At 36.5% G+C, this 19,292-nt stretch overlaps 1 protein-coding gene across 3 annotated transcripts in view; it reads right to left on the bottom strand.

Moving 5' to 3' along the window:
• LOC126484646 (uncharacterized) overlaps nt 1-19,292 on the bottom strand; it is a 64,881-nt gene that overhangs the window by 33,392 nt on the left and 12,197 nt on the right. For all 3 annotated transcript variants that reach the window (XR_007587902.1, XM_050108234.1, XM_050108235.1), the window contains exon 2: nt 17,328-17,671. Coding sequence is in view for 2 of the 3 variants with exons in the window: in XM_050108234.1 (XP_049964191.1) it covers nt 17,328-17,648 (321 nt within the window). In the remaining variant the exon portion in view is untranslated. The remainder of the gene's footprint in view (nt 1-17,327; nt 17,672-19,292) is intronic.

Genomic DNA, 19,292 nt, shown 5'->3' with positions numbered 1-19,292 from the left:
GTTGGGTCTTCAGGAAAGCCTCCTCCATGCAGTCCATGAAGAGGTTGGCATAGGACAGAGCCATCCTGGTTCCCATGGCCGTTCCCCTGATTTGTTTGTAGGTCTGGCCTTCAAAAGTGAAGTAATTATGGGTGAGTATGAAGTTGGTAAGTGTGATAAGGAACGAGGTTTTTGGAAGATCTTCGGGTGGGCGTTGGGAGAGGTAGTGCTCAAGGACAGAGAGACCATGGGTATGTGGGATGTTTGTGTAAAGGGATGTAGCATCTATGGTGACAAGAAAGGTTTCAGGTGGGAGAGGGGTGGGAATGGATTTGAGGCGTTCTAGGAAGTGGTTTGTGTCTTTGCTGTAGGATGGGAGTCTGCGGGTGATAGGTTGGAGGTGCTGGTCTACCAGAGCTGAGATACGTTCGGTTGGGGCTTTGAAGCCTGCTACAATGGGACGGCCAGGATGGTTCTCTTTGTGGATTTTGGGTAATAGGTAGAAGGTAGGGGTACGTGGCTCAGGTGGAGTGAGTAAGTCTATGGAAGCCGTTGTGAGGCCTTGTGAGGGACCTTGGATTTTTAGGATTTTTTGCAGCTCAGTCTGGATGGAAGGAATGGGATCCTGGGTAACAGCTTTGTAGGTTGAGGTGTTGGAGAGTTGACGCAGTCCTTCTGTCACATACTCCACACGGTCAAGTACAACAGTTGTGGAGCCTTTATCCACCGGGAGGATGACAATAGAGCGGTCTATTTTCAGCTCCTTAATGGTGTGGGATTGAGATGGGGTAGTGTTGGGGGTTGTCGGGATGTTCTTCAAGAAGGACTGGGAGGCAACACTGGATGTGAGGAATTCCTGAAATGTCTGCAAGGGATGGTTTTGGGGGAGGGGAGGAGGATCCCTTTGAGAAGGCAGTCGGAACTGTTCTAGACAGGGTTCAACACTGGGTCTAGTATTTGGGGGCTCATAGACTTACTCACTCCACCTGAGCCATGTACCCCTACCTTCTACCTATTACCCAAAATCCACAAAGAGAACCATCCTGGCCATCCCATTGTAGCAGGCTTCAAAGCCCCTACTGAACGTATCTCAGCTCTGGTAGACCAGCACCTCCAACCTATCACCCGCAGACTCCCATCCTACATCAAAGACACAAACCACTTCCTAGAACGCCTCAAATCCATTCCCAGCCCTCTCCCACCTGAAACCTTTCTTGTCACCATAGATGCTACATCCCTTTACACAAACATTCCACATACCCATGGTCTCTCTGCCCTTGAGCACTACCTCTCCCAATGCCCACCCGAAGATCTTCCAAAAACCTCGTTCCTTATCACACTTACCAACTTCATACTCACCCATAATTACTTCACTTTTGAAGGCCAAACCTACAAACAAATCAAGGGAAAGGCCATGGGAACCAGGATGGCTCCGTCCTATGCCAACCTCTTCATGAGCCGCATGGAGGAGGCTTTCCTGAAGACCCAACAACTGCTTCCCCTGGCCTGGTATAGGTTTATAGATGACATCTTTGTGGTCTGGGCTCATGGTGAAGAAACACTCCTTAATTTCCTCCATAACCTCAACTCCTTTTCGAATCTGAATTTCACCTGGTCCTTCTCCAAAACCCAAGCCACCTTCCTGGATGTTGACCTTCATCTCGTTGAAGCTCACATCCACACCTCTGTCCATATCAAACCCACAAACAAACAACAGTACCTTCACTTTGATAGCTGCCATCCTTTGTCACATCAAACGCTCCCTTCCCTACAGCCTAGGTATTCGTGGCAAACGTATCTGCTCCAGTGATGAATCCCTCAACAATTACACCAATAACCTTACCAGTGCTTTCCTCTCCCGCAACTATCCTGCAGACCTTGTCCACAAACAGATTTCTCAAGCAATACATTCCTCCCCATTCAACAACAATGTTCCTACCCCCAGACTACACAGGAGCATCCCACTTGTCACCCAATATTACCCTGACCTCGAAAACATCAACAAATTACTCCGCCAAGGATATGACTTTCTCAAGTCAACCCCTGAAATGAGATCATCCCTTGACAAAATTCTCCCCACACCACCCAGAGTTGCTTTTCGTCGCCCCCCTAACCTCCATAACATCCTTGTTAAACCCTACAATATTCCCAGACTACCTTCTCTACCCAGCGGTTCCTACCCCTGTAACCGACCCCGCTGCAAAACCTGCCCCATGCATCCACCCACAACCACCTACTCCAGCCCCGCTACTGGTAAAACATACGCAATTCAAGGCAGGGCCACGTGTGAAACTACACATGTCATTTATCAACTGACATGCCTGCACTGCACAGCCTTTTACATCGGCATGACAACAACTAAACTGGCTGAGCACATGAACGGACACAGACGAACTGCCCGCCTAGGAGATGCACAATACCCAGTAGCGGAGCATGCCCTTCAGCATAATTCTAGGGACCTAGGAACCTGCTACACCGTATGTGCCAATTGGCTTCTCCCACCCAACACCAGTCCCTCTGAACTGTGGAGATGCGAACTTGCACTCCAACACATCCTTTCATCCTGCCATCCCACTGGACTGAACCTACGTTAAACAACCTCACTCCCATTTACTCTTCAGTCTTATCCTCTTTCCCTTTCCTCTTTAGCCATTCACGCATCTTTTCGTCCTACATAGTTGTGTTTATTTTTATACTATATACCTCTTTACTTCTGTAGGCATCCTCTTTGGTTTGAAGCTGGCACAGTACTTACAGTAGAATATCTTTGGCTTCCCTCTGACAACCATGCCTCCATCCTTGCTACCCTCCCTATTTTCCTTTCCCTGTTGCTTCATAACCTGGGTTGTGAGTAACTGAATCTCCTTTCCCTTCTTCCCTTTCTTTCCCCTCTCTCCTCCCCGATGAAGGAACATTTGTTCCGAAAGCTAGGAACGTAAATTTTTGGTTCTGTTTTATGTGTATCTATCGGCTGTACTGAGCTGAGGTAAGAACTGGCCAGCCCCTCTATCTCTTTGTTAGTATTTGTTTCACATCTTTATATGAGATTTTCCATTAATCATTTAAAGAAAGTTATGTATGACAAACTTATGGAATTTGTAAATAAAAACAAAATCCTAAGTAATGAACAACATGCAATCAGAAATAAGAGGTTAATAATAACTGCCATTTATTAGTGAATTTATTGTATACCAAGCCTAACAGGCGCAACAGCAATCAACAGGACTATTTATTGACATATCCAAAACTTTTAACATGGTGGAACATAATATTCTGCTGTCAGAGCTTGGAAAGTATGGTATTCAAGTTCAGTGCAGCAGCTGAATAAGTTCCTTCTTGAGCAATAATAAACTAGCAGTGAGCTTCAAGCACACTAATGCCAACCTTAAACTATTTATGAACATTTATCAGAATACAGTCTAATTAAAAATGATGTACTTCAAGGGTCAGTAATGGGATCACTTCTGTCCCTTTTGTGCATTAATTATCCAAGCTTAAATCTGAATGCTCATAGAATGATCATATTTGCAGATGACACCATAATTCTATCAAAAGACGGAAGTAAGGAAGAATTACAGCAATCAACACTGTCACAAAACAACATAGTAACTGGGCATAGGGTAATAAACTTTTAATAAATAGTAGAGAGACTATTACATTAAACATTCACAATTCTCTGAACAAGGACATGTACATCCCACTTCTATCATTGATAAACTGGTTCGTAACAGTACAGAAGCCAAATTGTTAGAATTATTGTGACATAGCAATCTGAAATGGAATAAGCATATACACTATCTTATAACGCTTAATTGAGCAAGACCTGTTACCCTCTCTGCTCATAAAAATCCTGCTGTAGTGAGAAAACAGTAAAGAGTGCATTATATGTCTTATATTTTCACCTTGAATAGAGGGTCACATTTTGGAGAAAATCTAAAGCAACTATCAGCACATTCAAACTGCAAAAATGGGCTATTACAATCATGACTGAACACAAAGTTACAGACATACAGAAAGGACTGTTTAAGATCTCTGGCATCCCTCCTTTAACATCTCTACATTACATAATAAATGAAATAATTATGGATAAATAAATAACTCAATCTGTGATACTCATGATAACTTTACCACACAAAACAAAAACTTGCATATGATAAAAACCAACAAATTCCTGTGCCAAAATGGTACTTACCACATGGGAGTCAAATTTTACAACAAACTTACTGAAAACATAACAGCAAATACTGCAGTTAAAATCTGTGGGAAATCTTTAAAGTCATTTTTATAGCATCACCACTTTTACTCTGTTGAAAAATAATTAAATTTATGAAGTACATGATATGTATGAGAGTGTTATTTGTAATTTTAGATATGTATGCATGGAAATTAATTTCATTTCTATACATATACATTGGCTTGCCCAATGTCTTATGCATAAGCTCCTTTTGTAGGCACAAAAAAAAAAAGACTATAAAATTGGTGTTACACCCAGCAGAACACACAGTGCCTCATTTGATACTGTTTTGTAACTCTGACAATCTTGATGTTAATTAATCATTCTTCTTGTTTACAGTTATGGCAGTTGTACTTTCTCATTAGAGAATTAATACACACTGGAGATGCATTTAATAAGCTGGGCAATATGGCTCCTCCATAGATGATTCTTGGAACCTGAGAGCAATCTCCTCAGTTATGTTTGTTTTGACAACAAGTGTTTCAGTTCTGCATGTTGGTTCTTGACATGATGGATGTGGCTGTTAAAGCTGATCTTATCCTCAAAATTATCTCAAGATATTTTAGTTGGTCAATTTGCTCCAATTTTTTATTGTTCAATAATATGTTTACCTTTGCTTTATCCCTTTTACTCCTAATTTCTGCTCAGTGAAACAAATTTTGTTATTATTGGCTTATTTTTTTTTTTTTTTTGCTTTTGAAACACTTTCTGCTGCTTCCTTTCATTAGTGTAGCCACTACTCAAATAGTGCTGGTAATCAGGAGCACTCTCCAATAGGACCACACCACAGTCTGCCATATAAACTGGTCCAGGTTGTGACTGAGTCAGTTGTGATGTTGAATGCAAGGCATATGTGCTACTGGTTTGACTTGGGTGCTGTTATCACGCCCTCTGTTTACCATGGGTGGAAATTTGATATGGTGTGCACTGGGCTTTGCTTTGAAATAGACTTAAGTTAGCTTGTATTGTTTCTGAGGAGCCCCCTGTATATATCCCTGCTGGTAAATAAACTGGGGCCAATCCCACTATATCATGTGTAACTTGAATTTACAAATCCTGATATTTCCAAATCTTCAGTAAACGTGATCGTTTGTCTTTATGTTGTGTAATTTATGTTTAGGGGCGGTATAATATGTTCATGATCTTAGCTGACAACAGGAACTTTGGTTACTTTCATCTCAATCTTGACAATGCTGACAGACAAAAAAAAAATTCAGTTTTTGTGTGAAAGTAGCTTTTAACTAAAATGTACAACAAAATTTCTGCAGAGTAGAATACTTTACTAGGTCATCAACTGGCATCAAAGGCTCCTTATGCATCCAGAATACACACTGCCCATGCACCAGACTATCATCAACAAATTTATTTGCCTCTGTCTAGCAAACCCATACTGGCTGTTCTATAATAGCTTCACTGAGGAATGAAAGTACATTAACTTGAAGTTTTTTCAGCACTTTTGCCTTTGTATACAGGGCACTTGGTCGATATCTTACTGTTCTTCTTTCCTGGATCTACTACTGATATTATTTTGATTTATTCCAGTGTTTCAGAAAATATTCATGTTTTAAGCAAGTGTAACTTTCTGTGACATACTTTGGGAGAAAATTGAATGCCTGAAGAGTGTTTTTCTGTTTATTTGTTGTCACCAGAGCTCCTATTAGGATTTATTCTTTTTAGTATTTCAAGAATTTCTTGTTCCATAAATTTTCTGTGTTTATTTGTTTCTGTCACTCTCTGTGTCCTTCATTCTACTTGTTGGTGGTGATGTTTCATCTGTTTCTTCAACTATTGGTACAAAATAATCTTATGTGTGATTGTGTAGGTGTAGTGTTATCTGGTTTCTTCAGAGTTGTTGCCATAGTTGTAACCCCAATTTTTCTTTATGCTAGACAATAGGCTAGTTTTCAAAGGATAATTTTTGGCATTAGGTTACAATATTCATCCCACAACTAATTTTGTGTTATGTATAGCTTTTCAGTGAGGTATAGTGTTTTTTGGTGTGCCGTAAGTTCCTCGTCCTTTTTATTCTTTGAACAAGTTATTTCAATGCATTATCCTTTCATTAAATCTCCAATATAGATTCAATTTGTTTTGTGTGTGCCACTAAGAAGTAAAGATGGTTTTGGAAGTTTTACTGCAGTGTAAGATTGTTTATTTATTTATTTTCTACTTCTGTTTCTCTTTCAACTACCTGTCTATTTACCTTGCATTCATTGAGATAGGGCCTATATGTTTTCATATACAGGTATTTTCAGGCAAGCTAATCTACTGTATATCCAAATTCACTGTGCATTTGGGTGGTTGTGTGTACTTTTGCTAAAAAAGGAGATAGTGCTCGAATATTAGCAAGAATGCTGTTTTCTGTTACATGTTTCTGTGGTCCTTCAGAGAAAATGAGGCAAAAAGTCATGAAAATTTATAGCTCTATCAGTCTCTTTTGCACAATATTTACAGTAGTCATCACAAATTCATAAAAATTAACACTAGAATCTCATAAGGAAAAAGAACATGCTGGCTTCAAAATTGAATGTAAGACAATTGGCAATTTTTGAGGTGTGAACAAAATTATAAAATAACACAGTGATTATGAATGACCACCCACACCTTACCACTTTGACCACCAAACCAATCATTGTTGAACCTGCAGACTTTACCCTTCTCCAGCAAGAAGTGGGAACACACAATGCATCCAGGAACATTGTTGAACATGGTCATTACGGTGGTCTATGTGTTATGTTGTGTGAAGCATAATGTTGCATGGCCATACTGTCTTTCAAGGTATGCATTCAGCCCTGACTTTATTTTTATGGATGTTAATGCACAACCACATTGAAAAGCACTGGTACTGGAGCTCTTACAACATAATGATATTCACTAAGTGACTTCAGTGTTATTAGTGGGAGGTCTTCAAGATGGTGGCTAGTGTTGATATACATAGTGTTCATGTGAAAAAAAAGTGAAAATTACAGTGATAAAAACAGCGTGTGTGCAAATTGTAGTGATGAAATCAGAAAGTTAAATGACTGTGTAAGCAGTCTGCAACTAACCATTAATATCCTGATGAGCAAACTAAAAAAACTTACATCTAAAAAGTGTGAACCAACAGCAAACTTGCCTCACAGTAACATTGAAATTCCAGGAAAAGTGAAAAATAAAGTGCCACATTCTCAACGAAGCTTATTAAATGAAGCTACTATTGTGTTCACAATCAACTGTGCAAGATAAGAAACATTGTGCTAGTGATAAAATTCATTTGCGAGCTGAATGTGAAACACAAATACGTGGAGTGATACATCCGAAAGAATGCTTAATAATTCATTTACTGTTATGAAAGAAAAAGAGTCTGAGAGACCTGAACACTTGTGTGACTTAAATATCAATTGTTTCTCCAGTGCTGATACTACATGTTTTGGCTATAATGCTGGTGACCCATCTAAGCATGCAAAGAAACCTGAACAAAAAAAAGTAGTTGTTATGGCATATAGGCATGGTCATGAATTTGCTCACATTCTGAACGGTCAGTCCAGTGTACAAACAATCACTTACATAAAACCAGGTGCTTCTATGTCAGAAGTTCGCAAGCATGTGCGATCCATAGACATTGCTGACTTGTCCTCTGAAGACTTTGTTGTGCTATTTGGTGGGTCAAATGGCGTGTACAAAAATGAAACTCACAAAGCAAAACAAGAACCAAAAAGGTGCTTAGGACAGTTGATACAAACAAGTGTTTTAGTGCTGAACACCCCATATTGGTATGACTTACCGTCTTGGTCATGCATAAATAAAGAAATAATCAATGCCAGCCAACAAATTTCATTCCTTTGCAGACATTTCAGAAATGTACAACTTGTAAATGTTAACAATATTGGGTGCAAATTCCACACATTACGTGGATTGCACATTAACAACATGGGGAAAAAACTGCTTGTTGAAAAAAATTAAAGAAATTATCAACAAGAGGCATCAAACACTCAAAAGTAAAATCATTCTGGATAGCCCCCCTCAATATTCAAAGGAAACAACACCAGCAAGATCTCTGTCACCAACATCAACAACAACAAAAGAAGAAACAAGGTGCCTCCAATATTCAGTCACAGTTACAACAATGAATGCAGTAACAGCTACACTAATTGTAGACCCAGCACTAACACCACCAGTAATATCATCAACTGGAGCAGCTGAACAACTAACAGGGGAGCCAGGTACAGAAGAAAATTCTGCAGCAGATGATAATAGAAGAATAAGTGCAGTAGGTAAAAGAAAAGCAGTACTCCCAGTACACCTGAATGATTTTTTATTGACAAGATAAAGGTAAGTGATAAATTAAATATGCCAAAGTATAAAAAATCTTTTAATTTCATGCTGATTCATCAAAATGTCCAATCATTGCAAAACAAATTAAGTGAACTTGAAATTTTATTTACTGATGAGTTAAAAAACATTTCTGTAATGTGTATAATTGAACACTGGCTGCCTAAAGATGCAATGTCAGTCACAAAACTAGCAGACTTCAATCTTTCACCATCATTCTCTAGAATTACACCTAGTCATGGAGGGTAACGTATATTTGTTAAAACTGGTATTGATTATTGTAACATAAAACCCACTGAACTTTTAGCTAAAGAGAAAGTTTTTGAAGTATCTGCAGCCAAACTCTCTCCATTGAAATTAATAATCATCTGTGTATATAGGAGCCTTGATGGGAACTTAAATAATTTCTGTCATCAACTAGAAGCAGCTTTAAATACTATAAAAAATTTCAACAAAACAGTGATCATACATGGAGATTTTAATATTGATTTTCAAGAAATCTCAAAAGACCAGGAAAGCTTAACTGGAAACATATAACATATAATCCACCACAGATTCTCCTTCAAGGGTTACTCCAACAACAAGCTCAACAATTGATCAGATATTAATAAACACAAACGTATATCACAAATTCGGTGCCAGAAATCTTAATACTAGCTTCAGTGAACACTATGCACAGCTTATTGTTTTACACCATCCAAGAGAAACAAATGAGAAAGAGGAACTCATGAAAGAAACACGAAAATTCAGTAATAAAGAAACAAATGTTTTTAAACAGAGACTAAGTGGAGGAACCTCGTATGAAGTGTATACTTGTGAAAATACCAACAAAAAGTCTGAAAAATTCATGGAAATCTTCATATCATACTTTGAAGCTGCATTTACACTATAAAAAAAATGTCAACTTAACTTCAGAAAGAGCAAATGGATTACAACAGGTATTAGAACCTCTTGTGCAGAGAAGAGAAAAATACACAATATAGCAAAGACACAGAACATACCTTGTGAATTTCATTTATACCTGAAGAATTACAAGAGGATCCTCAAAAATGTTGTAAGGAAAGCTAAAACAATGGCAAATGAGAGATACATTGGAAATTCAAAAAACAAATCTAAAGCTATATGGGAAGTTATAAAAAATCAAACAGCAAGTGAAACCAAACAATATAAAAACATAAACTGATGAAGGGCAAATGATTTCTTGCCTAACAAAAATTGCAGATCCTTCAACAAATCTTTTGCAAACATAAATGAACAGTTGGTGAGTGTAGTGGAAGAACACAACAAAATATCACCTCCATCATTAAATAGAATGAGAAATGTGTCTGCGTCATTGTTCCTTTCACTACAAATACTTAAGAAATTTTATCAGTTATAAAAACCTTGAAAACAGGGTACTCATGAGGAATTTGCAGAATACCAGATGCAATTATTTAAAACTGCTGTTGTGCCTTAGCTGATCCTTTGACACTCTTGTGCAACAGCTTAGTGGCATCAGAAACCTTCCCTTCATGCTTAAAACAAACAGATCTGAAACCGCTGCTCAAAAAAAGAAATCCAGAAGATGTCTCAAATTATAGACCAATAGCCCTAAAGCCTGTATTTTCAAAAATTTTAGAAAAAAATGTTTATAAGAGATTGTCTGATTTCTTAAATAAACATAAAATTCTCTCTCCCTCAAAGCATAGTTTTACGAAAGGCTATTCAACTGAGAGTGATATATCTGAATATCTTAACGAAATCTATGCTAAAGTGGATATGAGTGAGTTTGTGACTCGCATATGTCTTGAGTTATCCAAAGCTTTCGACACCATTGACCATAATGCCCTACTACATAAGCTTAACCAATTAGGAATTAGAGGTATATCCAATGAGTGGCTCAAGACATACCTATGTGGTCGCAAACAGGTGGTTGAAGTGCAATATACTTACCATAACAAAATCAACTACTACTATTCAGGATGTGAAAATGTGAAATACGGTGCCCCTCAAGGATCAGTATTAGGACCCATTCTGTTTCTCCTCTATGTCAATGATCTTATGTACTACAGGTATTGCCAAACTACCCTTCAGTTTGAAGACAATACAAGCTTTCTTATTAGTGGGAAAATAGAGGAAAAACTAAAAGACTCTGCTATCCAAATAATGAACCATGTAGAACAATGCTATAACAAGCTCATTATAAACAATGAAAAGACAGTAGCACTCTACAATCTAAAAGGAAGGTACCACACAAACACACAAATAGTACTGAGGGACAGAGTTCTTGAAAGTGTTGTCAGCACAAAATTTCTGGAACACTGCCTCAGAACAACACAAAATGGGAGGTACACATTGAATATTTGCAAAGAAAACTGAGCAAAACCTACTACATATACGGGTCTTAAAAAGATGTTGTAGCAAAGCCAGCCTGTTAAATGTACACTACTCCTATGTGCATTCTGTAATTAAATATGGCATAATCCTCTGGGGCAATGCAACAATAAATATTAAACTTTTCAGGATGCGAAAGAGAATATTAAGAATTATTGAAAGGTTAACAATAGGAAATTACGCAGACCCATATTTAAAAAATGTCAGTTCTTCCTCTTCCTTGCATTTTTATCTATGAAATATCAGTTTTCATAAAACAATATATTCATAAAAACCCAGATATCTTATTGAAAATGAAGATAAACATACATACAATACAAGAAAAAATCTGATCTTAATATCAAACAGGTGAGAACATCATTGTGCCAAAAAGGCACTCTACATATTGGGATAAAAATTTACAATAATCTGCCAAACCATATTAAATCAATAAGTAAACTCAGTAGTATTAAGGCTGAACTAAAAGCATATTTAACTGATCATTGCTCTTACAATCTGACAGAGTACCTAGAGACCAAACAACAAAAATAAATATGCATTAAGAATATTCTACTTTGTATGTTGTCTCTAATGTTTGTTGTATATACGATTCTTTGCTAAATTATTTAAATATCTAGTCCTTAGGAATGCAACATGAACTGTACTTCAGCTTGTAAAGACTTAACCATGTCCAATATCCTTGTATATATTCTATACATGTAGGATTAGAAGGACTAAATAAATAAATAAATAGATTATTGTCTTTGAATAAAAGTGTCAGTTTTGTTTGTCCCATTGCATATTTCTTTCGGTTACTTCATGTACTGTACTGAAGCTGTCCACTCTTTGTTTCATCAAGCTATGTTAATTTGCAGTGAAACATCATGTGAAAGTTATTTTCATCCTTAAGTTTTGCCTCCTGTGTGTTATTGTCAGTAGCCCTAGGGGAAATTTTCATTTCCTTAATCCAAGAAAACAAAGGGAGGATGTGAGTTAATGGGTTATACCTGAACTGCTATCATTTGCTGACAATATTTTACTATTTGCCTCTAGTGCAGATAAATTTCAACAACTAAATGAAGAACTTAATACAGTCAGTGTGAAAGTAGGCCAGAAAATCAAATATAATAAGATTAAAATACTATACAATCAAAGAGTTTTAAAAACATCAATGGTGATTGTGCATTTATTGCTGTAAAGAGAATGATAATATCTAGTGTGGTTACAATAGAACCTGACAACAGATATTTCAGAAAGTTACTATGAAAGCAAGGACAGCTCCATCACAGATTTAAGTGAAACAGAAGTCTAGCTACAAATAAAAGCTGAACTAAGCCAAAATGAACATAAGGAGAGCAATGCAAGAGGCGTTCAATGAATCTGATAGTAAAATTTTGCCTACTGATCTGGTTAAAAAATCCCAAGAAATTCTGGTCTTATGTAAAGTCAGTGGACCAAAAGCATCTGTTTATTAATTACTTGAATACAATGTATTAATGTTTTACAATAATATTTATTAGTTTGTTAAGGACTAAGACCTAAGAACTGAAAGCTGCTTCATTATGAACTAATAGATATTACTGTGGAACATTAATATGTTGTATTCAAGTTATCAATAATTTTATGTTACTCCATGAGACAATGGAATATTCCATAAATAATATCTATTTAGTTTATTCAATGACCATAAAGGCACCAAACCAGAAAATGACAAAGAGAATTCAGTATTTAGGAACTGTTTCACTGTGGCAGATCTCAACAGAGTTCTACTTTTCAATCACTGCATGGACGCCAGAATGGCAGATATCAAGATACATGATCATCATAGAACAGAAAATGAACTAAAATCACTCATTAGAGGAAAGGCATCTGAACCAGATGAGATACCTCTGAGATTTTACAGATTTTATGCCAAAGAACATGCTTCCCTTATAGCAGTACATTATCGTAGGTCACTGGAAGAATAAAGCATACAGACATCTGGAAAAAAAGTACAGGTCACTTCTGTTTTCAAGAACAGTAATCAAACACATGAACATAATTATAGGCCAGTATCACTGACGTCTGTCTGTTGTAGGATTATGGAATGTGTTCTATGTTCATGCATTACAACATTTCTGAAAAATGAAAATCTGCTGTATAAAAAGGAACGTGGATTGATTTCTTCAAGGTGTTAGAAACAGTTCCACACTGTTATTCAGTGATAATTATGCAGGCATACTGATATCAGACCACATACTTTCTATGATACAGACATCAAAATGTTATTCTTAATGGGACAAAACTGACTGAATAAAAGGTATTTACCGGAATACTCCAAGGGAGAGTTGTAGGGCCATTACTGTTTACACTATATATAACAGATCTAGCTGATAACACTGGAAGTTTCATGACGCTCTTTGCAGATGATGCTGTTTTCTACAGAAAGATGGTAATGCCAGAAGACTATAGTGGAATTTAGAAAGACCTGGAAAGGATCTGTGATTGGTGCTGGGACTATCAGTTGACCCTGAACATAATCGATCTAGCTGATAATGCTGGAAGTTTCATAATGCTTTTTACAGACAACGCTGTTGTCTACACAAAGATGGTAATGCCAGAAGACTATAGTGGAATTTAGAAAGATCTGGAAAGGATCTGTGATTGGTGCTGGGACTGTCAGCTGACCCTGAATGTATATAAATGTAATGTAATACTCAATATAATAGAGGGAAACATTCCATGTGGGAAAAATTATATATAAAAACAAAGATGAGGTGACTTACCGAACAAAAGCGCTGGCAGGTCGATAGACACACAAACAAACACAAACATACACACAAAATTCAAGCTTTCACAACAAACTGTTGCCTCATCAGGAAAGAGGGAAGGAGAGGGAAAGACGAAAGGAAGTGGGTTTTAAGGGAGAGGGTAAGGAGTCATTCCAATCCCGGGAGCGGAAAGACTTACCTTAGGGGGAAAAAAGGACAGGTATACACTCGCACACACACACATATCCATCCACACATACAGACATATCACTACGTAATACTCAGAAATACGCAAAGAGATCCATTACTGTTTAATTATGTATCAGCAAAAATTCCATGGAAATAGTGGCAAATTTAAAACAGCTAGAAGTAATCTTCTGACGTGACAAAGTGGAACAACCACATAAAGTTATCTGTAGGAAAAGCAGATACCAGGCTGAGATTAATGGAAGAATCTAATGGAAATATAATTAATCTACATCTAATTGACTGTTCTGCGATTCACACTGTAGTGCTTGGACAAAGTATGGGAAAAATGAACACTTAAACCTTTTCATGAAATTCTGATTTCTCTTATTTTATTATGATGAACATTTCTCCCCTTTAGGTGGCATCAGAAAAATATTTTTGCCTTAGAAGGAGAAGTTGGTGACTGGAATTGCAAGAAAATTAGTGATTACCACCCCAACTTGTATATCATATCCGTAACATCTCTCCTCTATTTCTGATAATATGAAATGAGCTGCCCTTCTTTGAACTCTTGAAGTGTCCTCCGTCAGTCCTCTCTGGTAAGGGTATCCATACCACATAGCGATACTCCGAAAGAGGACAGAGATGCATAGAATAGACAGTATTGTTAGTAAATCTGTTGCACCATCTAAGTGTTTTACAATAAAATGCAGTCTTTAATTTACCTTCAACACAACATTTTTTATGTAAGTGTTCCAATTTAAGTTGTTTGTAATTGTAATCCCAAGGGATTTAGTTGAAATGACAGCCTTTAGATTTGTGTGACCTACTGAGCAACAGAAATTTAACAATTTCCTTTAATACTCATGTGGATGATCTAACACTTTTCGTGAAAAGTATTAGGTCATCCATATGAGTATTAAAGGAGTTTAGAGTCAACTGCAACTTGTCGCAACATACAGATATCTTGTCTAAATCATTTTACAATTGGTTTTGATCTTCTGATGCCTTTACTAGACAGTAAACTACAGCATCATCTACACAGAATCTAAGAGGGCCGCTCAAATTGTCTTCTAAATTCCTTATATAGATTAGGAACAGCAGAGGGCCTATAACACTTTCTTGGTTTAGATTACGAACAGCAGAGGGTCTATAACAGTCCCTTGGGGAATGCCAGTAAATACTACTGTTTTACTTGAAGACCTTCCATCAGTTACTACAAACTGTGACCTTTCTGACAGGAAATCACAAACTCAATCACACAACTGAGACAGTACTAGATACACCTGCTATCTGATTAGAAGCTACTTGAGAGGAACTGTGTCAAAAGTCTTCTGGAAATCTAGAAATGTAGAATCGATAAGAGATCCCCTGTCAATAGCATTCATTAATTTCGATGAATAAAGAACCAGTTTTTCACAAGAATGATATTTTCTGAATCCGCGCTTACTAAGTGTCACTAGACTGTTTCCTTCAAGATGCACAAACGAAATGTCTTACAAACTACTTGTTTGACCGATTCTTGTGTAGTGCTCATCTCTGGGACCCTTACCTAGTGAGATTAACAGAAGAGATAGAGAGACTAGAGTTAATAGTGACATGTTTTGTCACAGGATTGTTTATTTGGTGTGAGATCATTACAGAGATGCTCAACAAACTCTATCGGCAGTCTCTACAGGATACATGTTGTGCAGGGTTACAGCTGAAATTCTAAGTGCATACATATGAAGAAGAGTTGGGCAAAATATTACTTCATCCCCCATGTATCTCACAAAATGATGATGACCAGAACATCCATGAAATTAGAGCACATACAGCAGTTTGTAGAGAGTCATTCCTCACACACATCATTTGCGAACAAAAAAGAGAAGGGGAAAATAGTAGTAACACCAGAGATACCCTCCACCACACACTGTAACTTGGCTTATGGAGTGTAGATGCAGATGTAAAAACTGACATTATAGTTATAAGACCAACTAATGAGGTTTTGTATTATGAAACTTGAAAGCAATGGCTGGATAGACGCCACAAGAAACAAGCAGACAGTGAAAGACATATTTTTATTGTAAAAACAATTCAAAAACTGAGAGTTGCTCAGCTAGCAATGGAGAAACACTTGGTGGAAATTATTAGGAAGCACAAGGAAACAAACAAATGTATCAGAGAACAGAATAGAATGGAAGACATAATTATGACTGCAGTAAAAATGAAATGTATTTGGATAGTATATGTAGCCAGACATTGGATATCAGATGTTCCTATGAATCCAGCAGTTGCTGATGAATAGCTGATGATGATGGCGATCTTCCTGGAATTTCTGCTGCCACATACCTTCCAACTTTTCTTCCCCTTGAAAGTAGTTTACTCTGGCTTCATTTGTTTGGTACACATAACATGTTAAAGAAAGTCTGGAACACCAACAGAAAATATTCACACCTTAGCTGTTTCAAAGAGATGTGAGGGTATGGCGAATTTTTCAAATATGTTAGTAGGAAGATTATATTGTGTGACCATATCCTGCTGTTGTGTCCAAAAGAGTGCAGAGCAACACTATAAACATGATTTTGACTATGTGAAGTTGCAAACAACACATTCAATCTGACTGTCCTTTTGTTGTATTATGATTTTGACTATTTGATCCACTCATCTGTATCGTCATTGTCTTTCATGGTGGATGTAAGTGGTATGACCTTATTATTATACAGCATACACAAGACCAGTGTCATGGCCATCTGATACTTGGACAATGAAAAACTGACTTTTTCGTTTTCAAATCTATTTGTTTTCACTCATTAGTCAAATAAATTGTAGCTCTTCTGTACAGAGCCACTACCTACTGAACCAATTACCTGACTTGGCATTTCTTTCTCTTCCTTTAATGTGCAATTAAATATGTGGTATTTAGGACTGCTTTCCACAAAATAGATGTGTTCAGTTTCAGTTTTGAAATTCTCATCATCGTGGTCTCCATCAGCTATTTGGTTTATGAAAATCAAGATCTTTGTTAAGCAGCAAGCAATGTAGTTGATATAACATATTTCTTGTTTAGCTAAATAAATATGACAGTAGTGTACCATCTTCTTGTTATTCAACACTATACAGAACAAAAATAAAACTTTGTATGAAAAAAATACTATTAAGAAACAATAAACTTACCTGAAGAATGTATTGTGACCACGTCGTGTCTACAGTAATATTTTGGATTTGAAATGTGATTTCATACTCTTTTTGTCACACAAATATTACCCTGTCTTCTCAGTCATGTATCTAAGCCTTAACTGTCAGAATCATTAACAGCACAGCTCAATAGGCTGATAATACAACAATATGCATACTGTTTCTGGTAAGTTGACACTCTGCGTGTGAGTGAGTACTTACATCAATTAACAGTGTATTTATCAAGTATACAATTCTTTTCTTCAAATTATACTCGATAATTTTTGCTGTTAATTGGACACAATGATAAAAGTAAATAACAATCTGAATGTTTATGCTTTCTGGGTTTTTCTTACCTCTTTGTAGAAGTGTACTTCATTTCTGTAGAATTCTGCCAATCTAAAAGATTTTTTGTGGCAAATATTTGATGGTAGAGCTTTGACAACAACTGCTACAGTATGTGCTTTTGAGCCATTACCTGACGTGCCTTCAATTCGTATTCGTCTAATGTCACTCATGTAGCACTCTCCCTGATCACCTAATGGAGACAATGTGTAACTCCTAAGTGCTACATCTGACTGCCCACTCACATCTTTCAATATATCAATAAGAATGTGTTCTTGGAACATGGGTGAAATTTTCAGTAACTCTGCTTCTGTCCCGATGACTTCACACATTGTTTTGCGTTTAACTGCAGCACCTGTAATTAAGAGCATCTTCAGGTAACATCGTGCCGGCAATACATTTAATATATTCTTCAGATCTTTTGCGAATATAGTGAGTGACTGAAAATTATCCATTTACTTTTTACTATTTTTACATGTCTGAAAAAATGATAAGCGTTGTGATACAATTGAACACTTAGTTTTCACTCATTAGTCAAATAAATGGTAGCTCTTCTGTACCTCAATATTGCAGCTCATTAAATTTACATAATTATAAACTTAAGAGTGCATGTGATCATTGATCATTTGTAGCTTTAATGATAGGAAACTGCATTACCCTGCCAAAGACATTCCATTTAATTTCCAAAATTAGTGATAAAATTTCAATTCTGTAATGATAAAAGCACATTGAAAACAGACTCAGAGACATTTTGAAATTACTTACGCCTTTCCATCCTCCAACTTTACAGTTACATGGAATAACAGATTTTTTCATCATAATGTATCATTCTGCGAAAGGTTTGTATTGTTTCTCATTATTTTCCAGTATATAACCTCATGTACTTCTTGGAAATGCTACAGATCCCAGTAACAATGCTCTGATGAATAATTAAAATATGCACAATATTTGTGCATATTTCTGAATTGTGCTATTTTCTATTTCAGATTTCTAATGTTTACTGTCAACCTAAAATTAATAGTATCTGATTAAAAATACCTGTTTTGAATATTTTCTTGCTCTACTTCCAAACATGATAATTTCTCTGGACACCTGCTGGATTTAACAATATTTTGATGTAATTTCACCAGTAACAATTTCAACTTTCAATGATTTCAATAATATAAAACAATCTAAACTGGTCAGTTCGCATTAATGATCCATGTAAAAGACTGAATTCAGCAGCATTTGCCATTCGCTCAATTTCATCTGTTTGTGACTTGGAAACATTTAAAGCTGCATACCAAGGATATTTCCATTCATCTATGACATATGGTATCATATTTTGGGGTAACCAGTCATGAGCAAACAAAGCCTTTATTGCACAGAAAAGTCACCAGAATTATGACTAGAGTGCACCCCAGATGCTCTCACAGAAACTTATTCAAACAGCTCGGGATCCTCACCATGCCATCTCAGTACATTTTTTCACCAATGTGCTTTGTGAACCATGATCATACAATTTACAAAACAAACAGTGAATATCATGATCATGATACGAGAAGTAAATATGATCTTCATAAAGATATAAAAAGTCTCAGCATGGTACAAAAAGGAGTACATTATTCAAGCATAAAAGTGTACAATAAACTACTATTTTATGTTAAATTAGCCATTGGGAATATGACTAAATTCACAAAACAGCTGAAACTTTGTCTTTTGAATAGTTCTTTCTATTATTTACAGGAATTTTTTGATAATGTGTAACAAAACAGCTGAAACTTTGTCTTTTGAATAGTTCTTTCTATTATTTACAGGAATTTTTTGATAGTGTGTAACAATTTGTACAATGTGTTTAATTTTGAGCATTCCTCTAAGATAGTAACTGTTCTCGAAAGAACAGATACCATTGATGACCGTGCAGCTTCTCTAGAATAAATAATAATCATTTATTCCTATAAGAACTGACTACGTAGCACTGGTATATCAACTGATAA

This window comes from Schistocerca serialis, chromosome 6, assembly GCF_023864345.2.
Source record: "Schistocerca serialis cubense isolate TAMUIC-IGC-003099 chromosome 6, iqSchSeri2.2, whole genome shotgun sequence".
In the NCBI taxonomy this organism is placed as follows: domain Eukaryota; kingdom Metazoa; phylum Arthropoda; class Insecta; order Orthoptera; family Acrididae; genus Schistocerca; species Schistocerca serialis.
The sequence above is the reverse complement of the archived record's forward strand: the minus strand, read 5'-3'. Positions and strand labels throughout refer to the sequence as shown.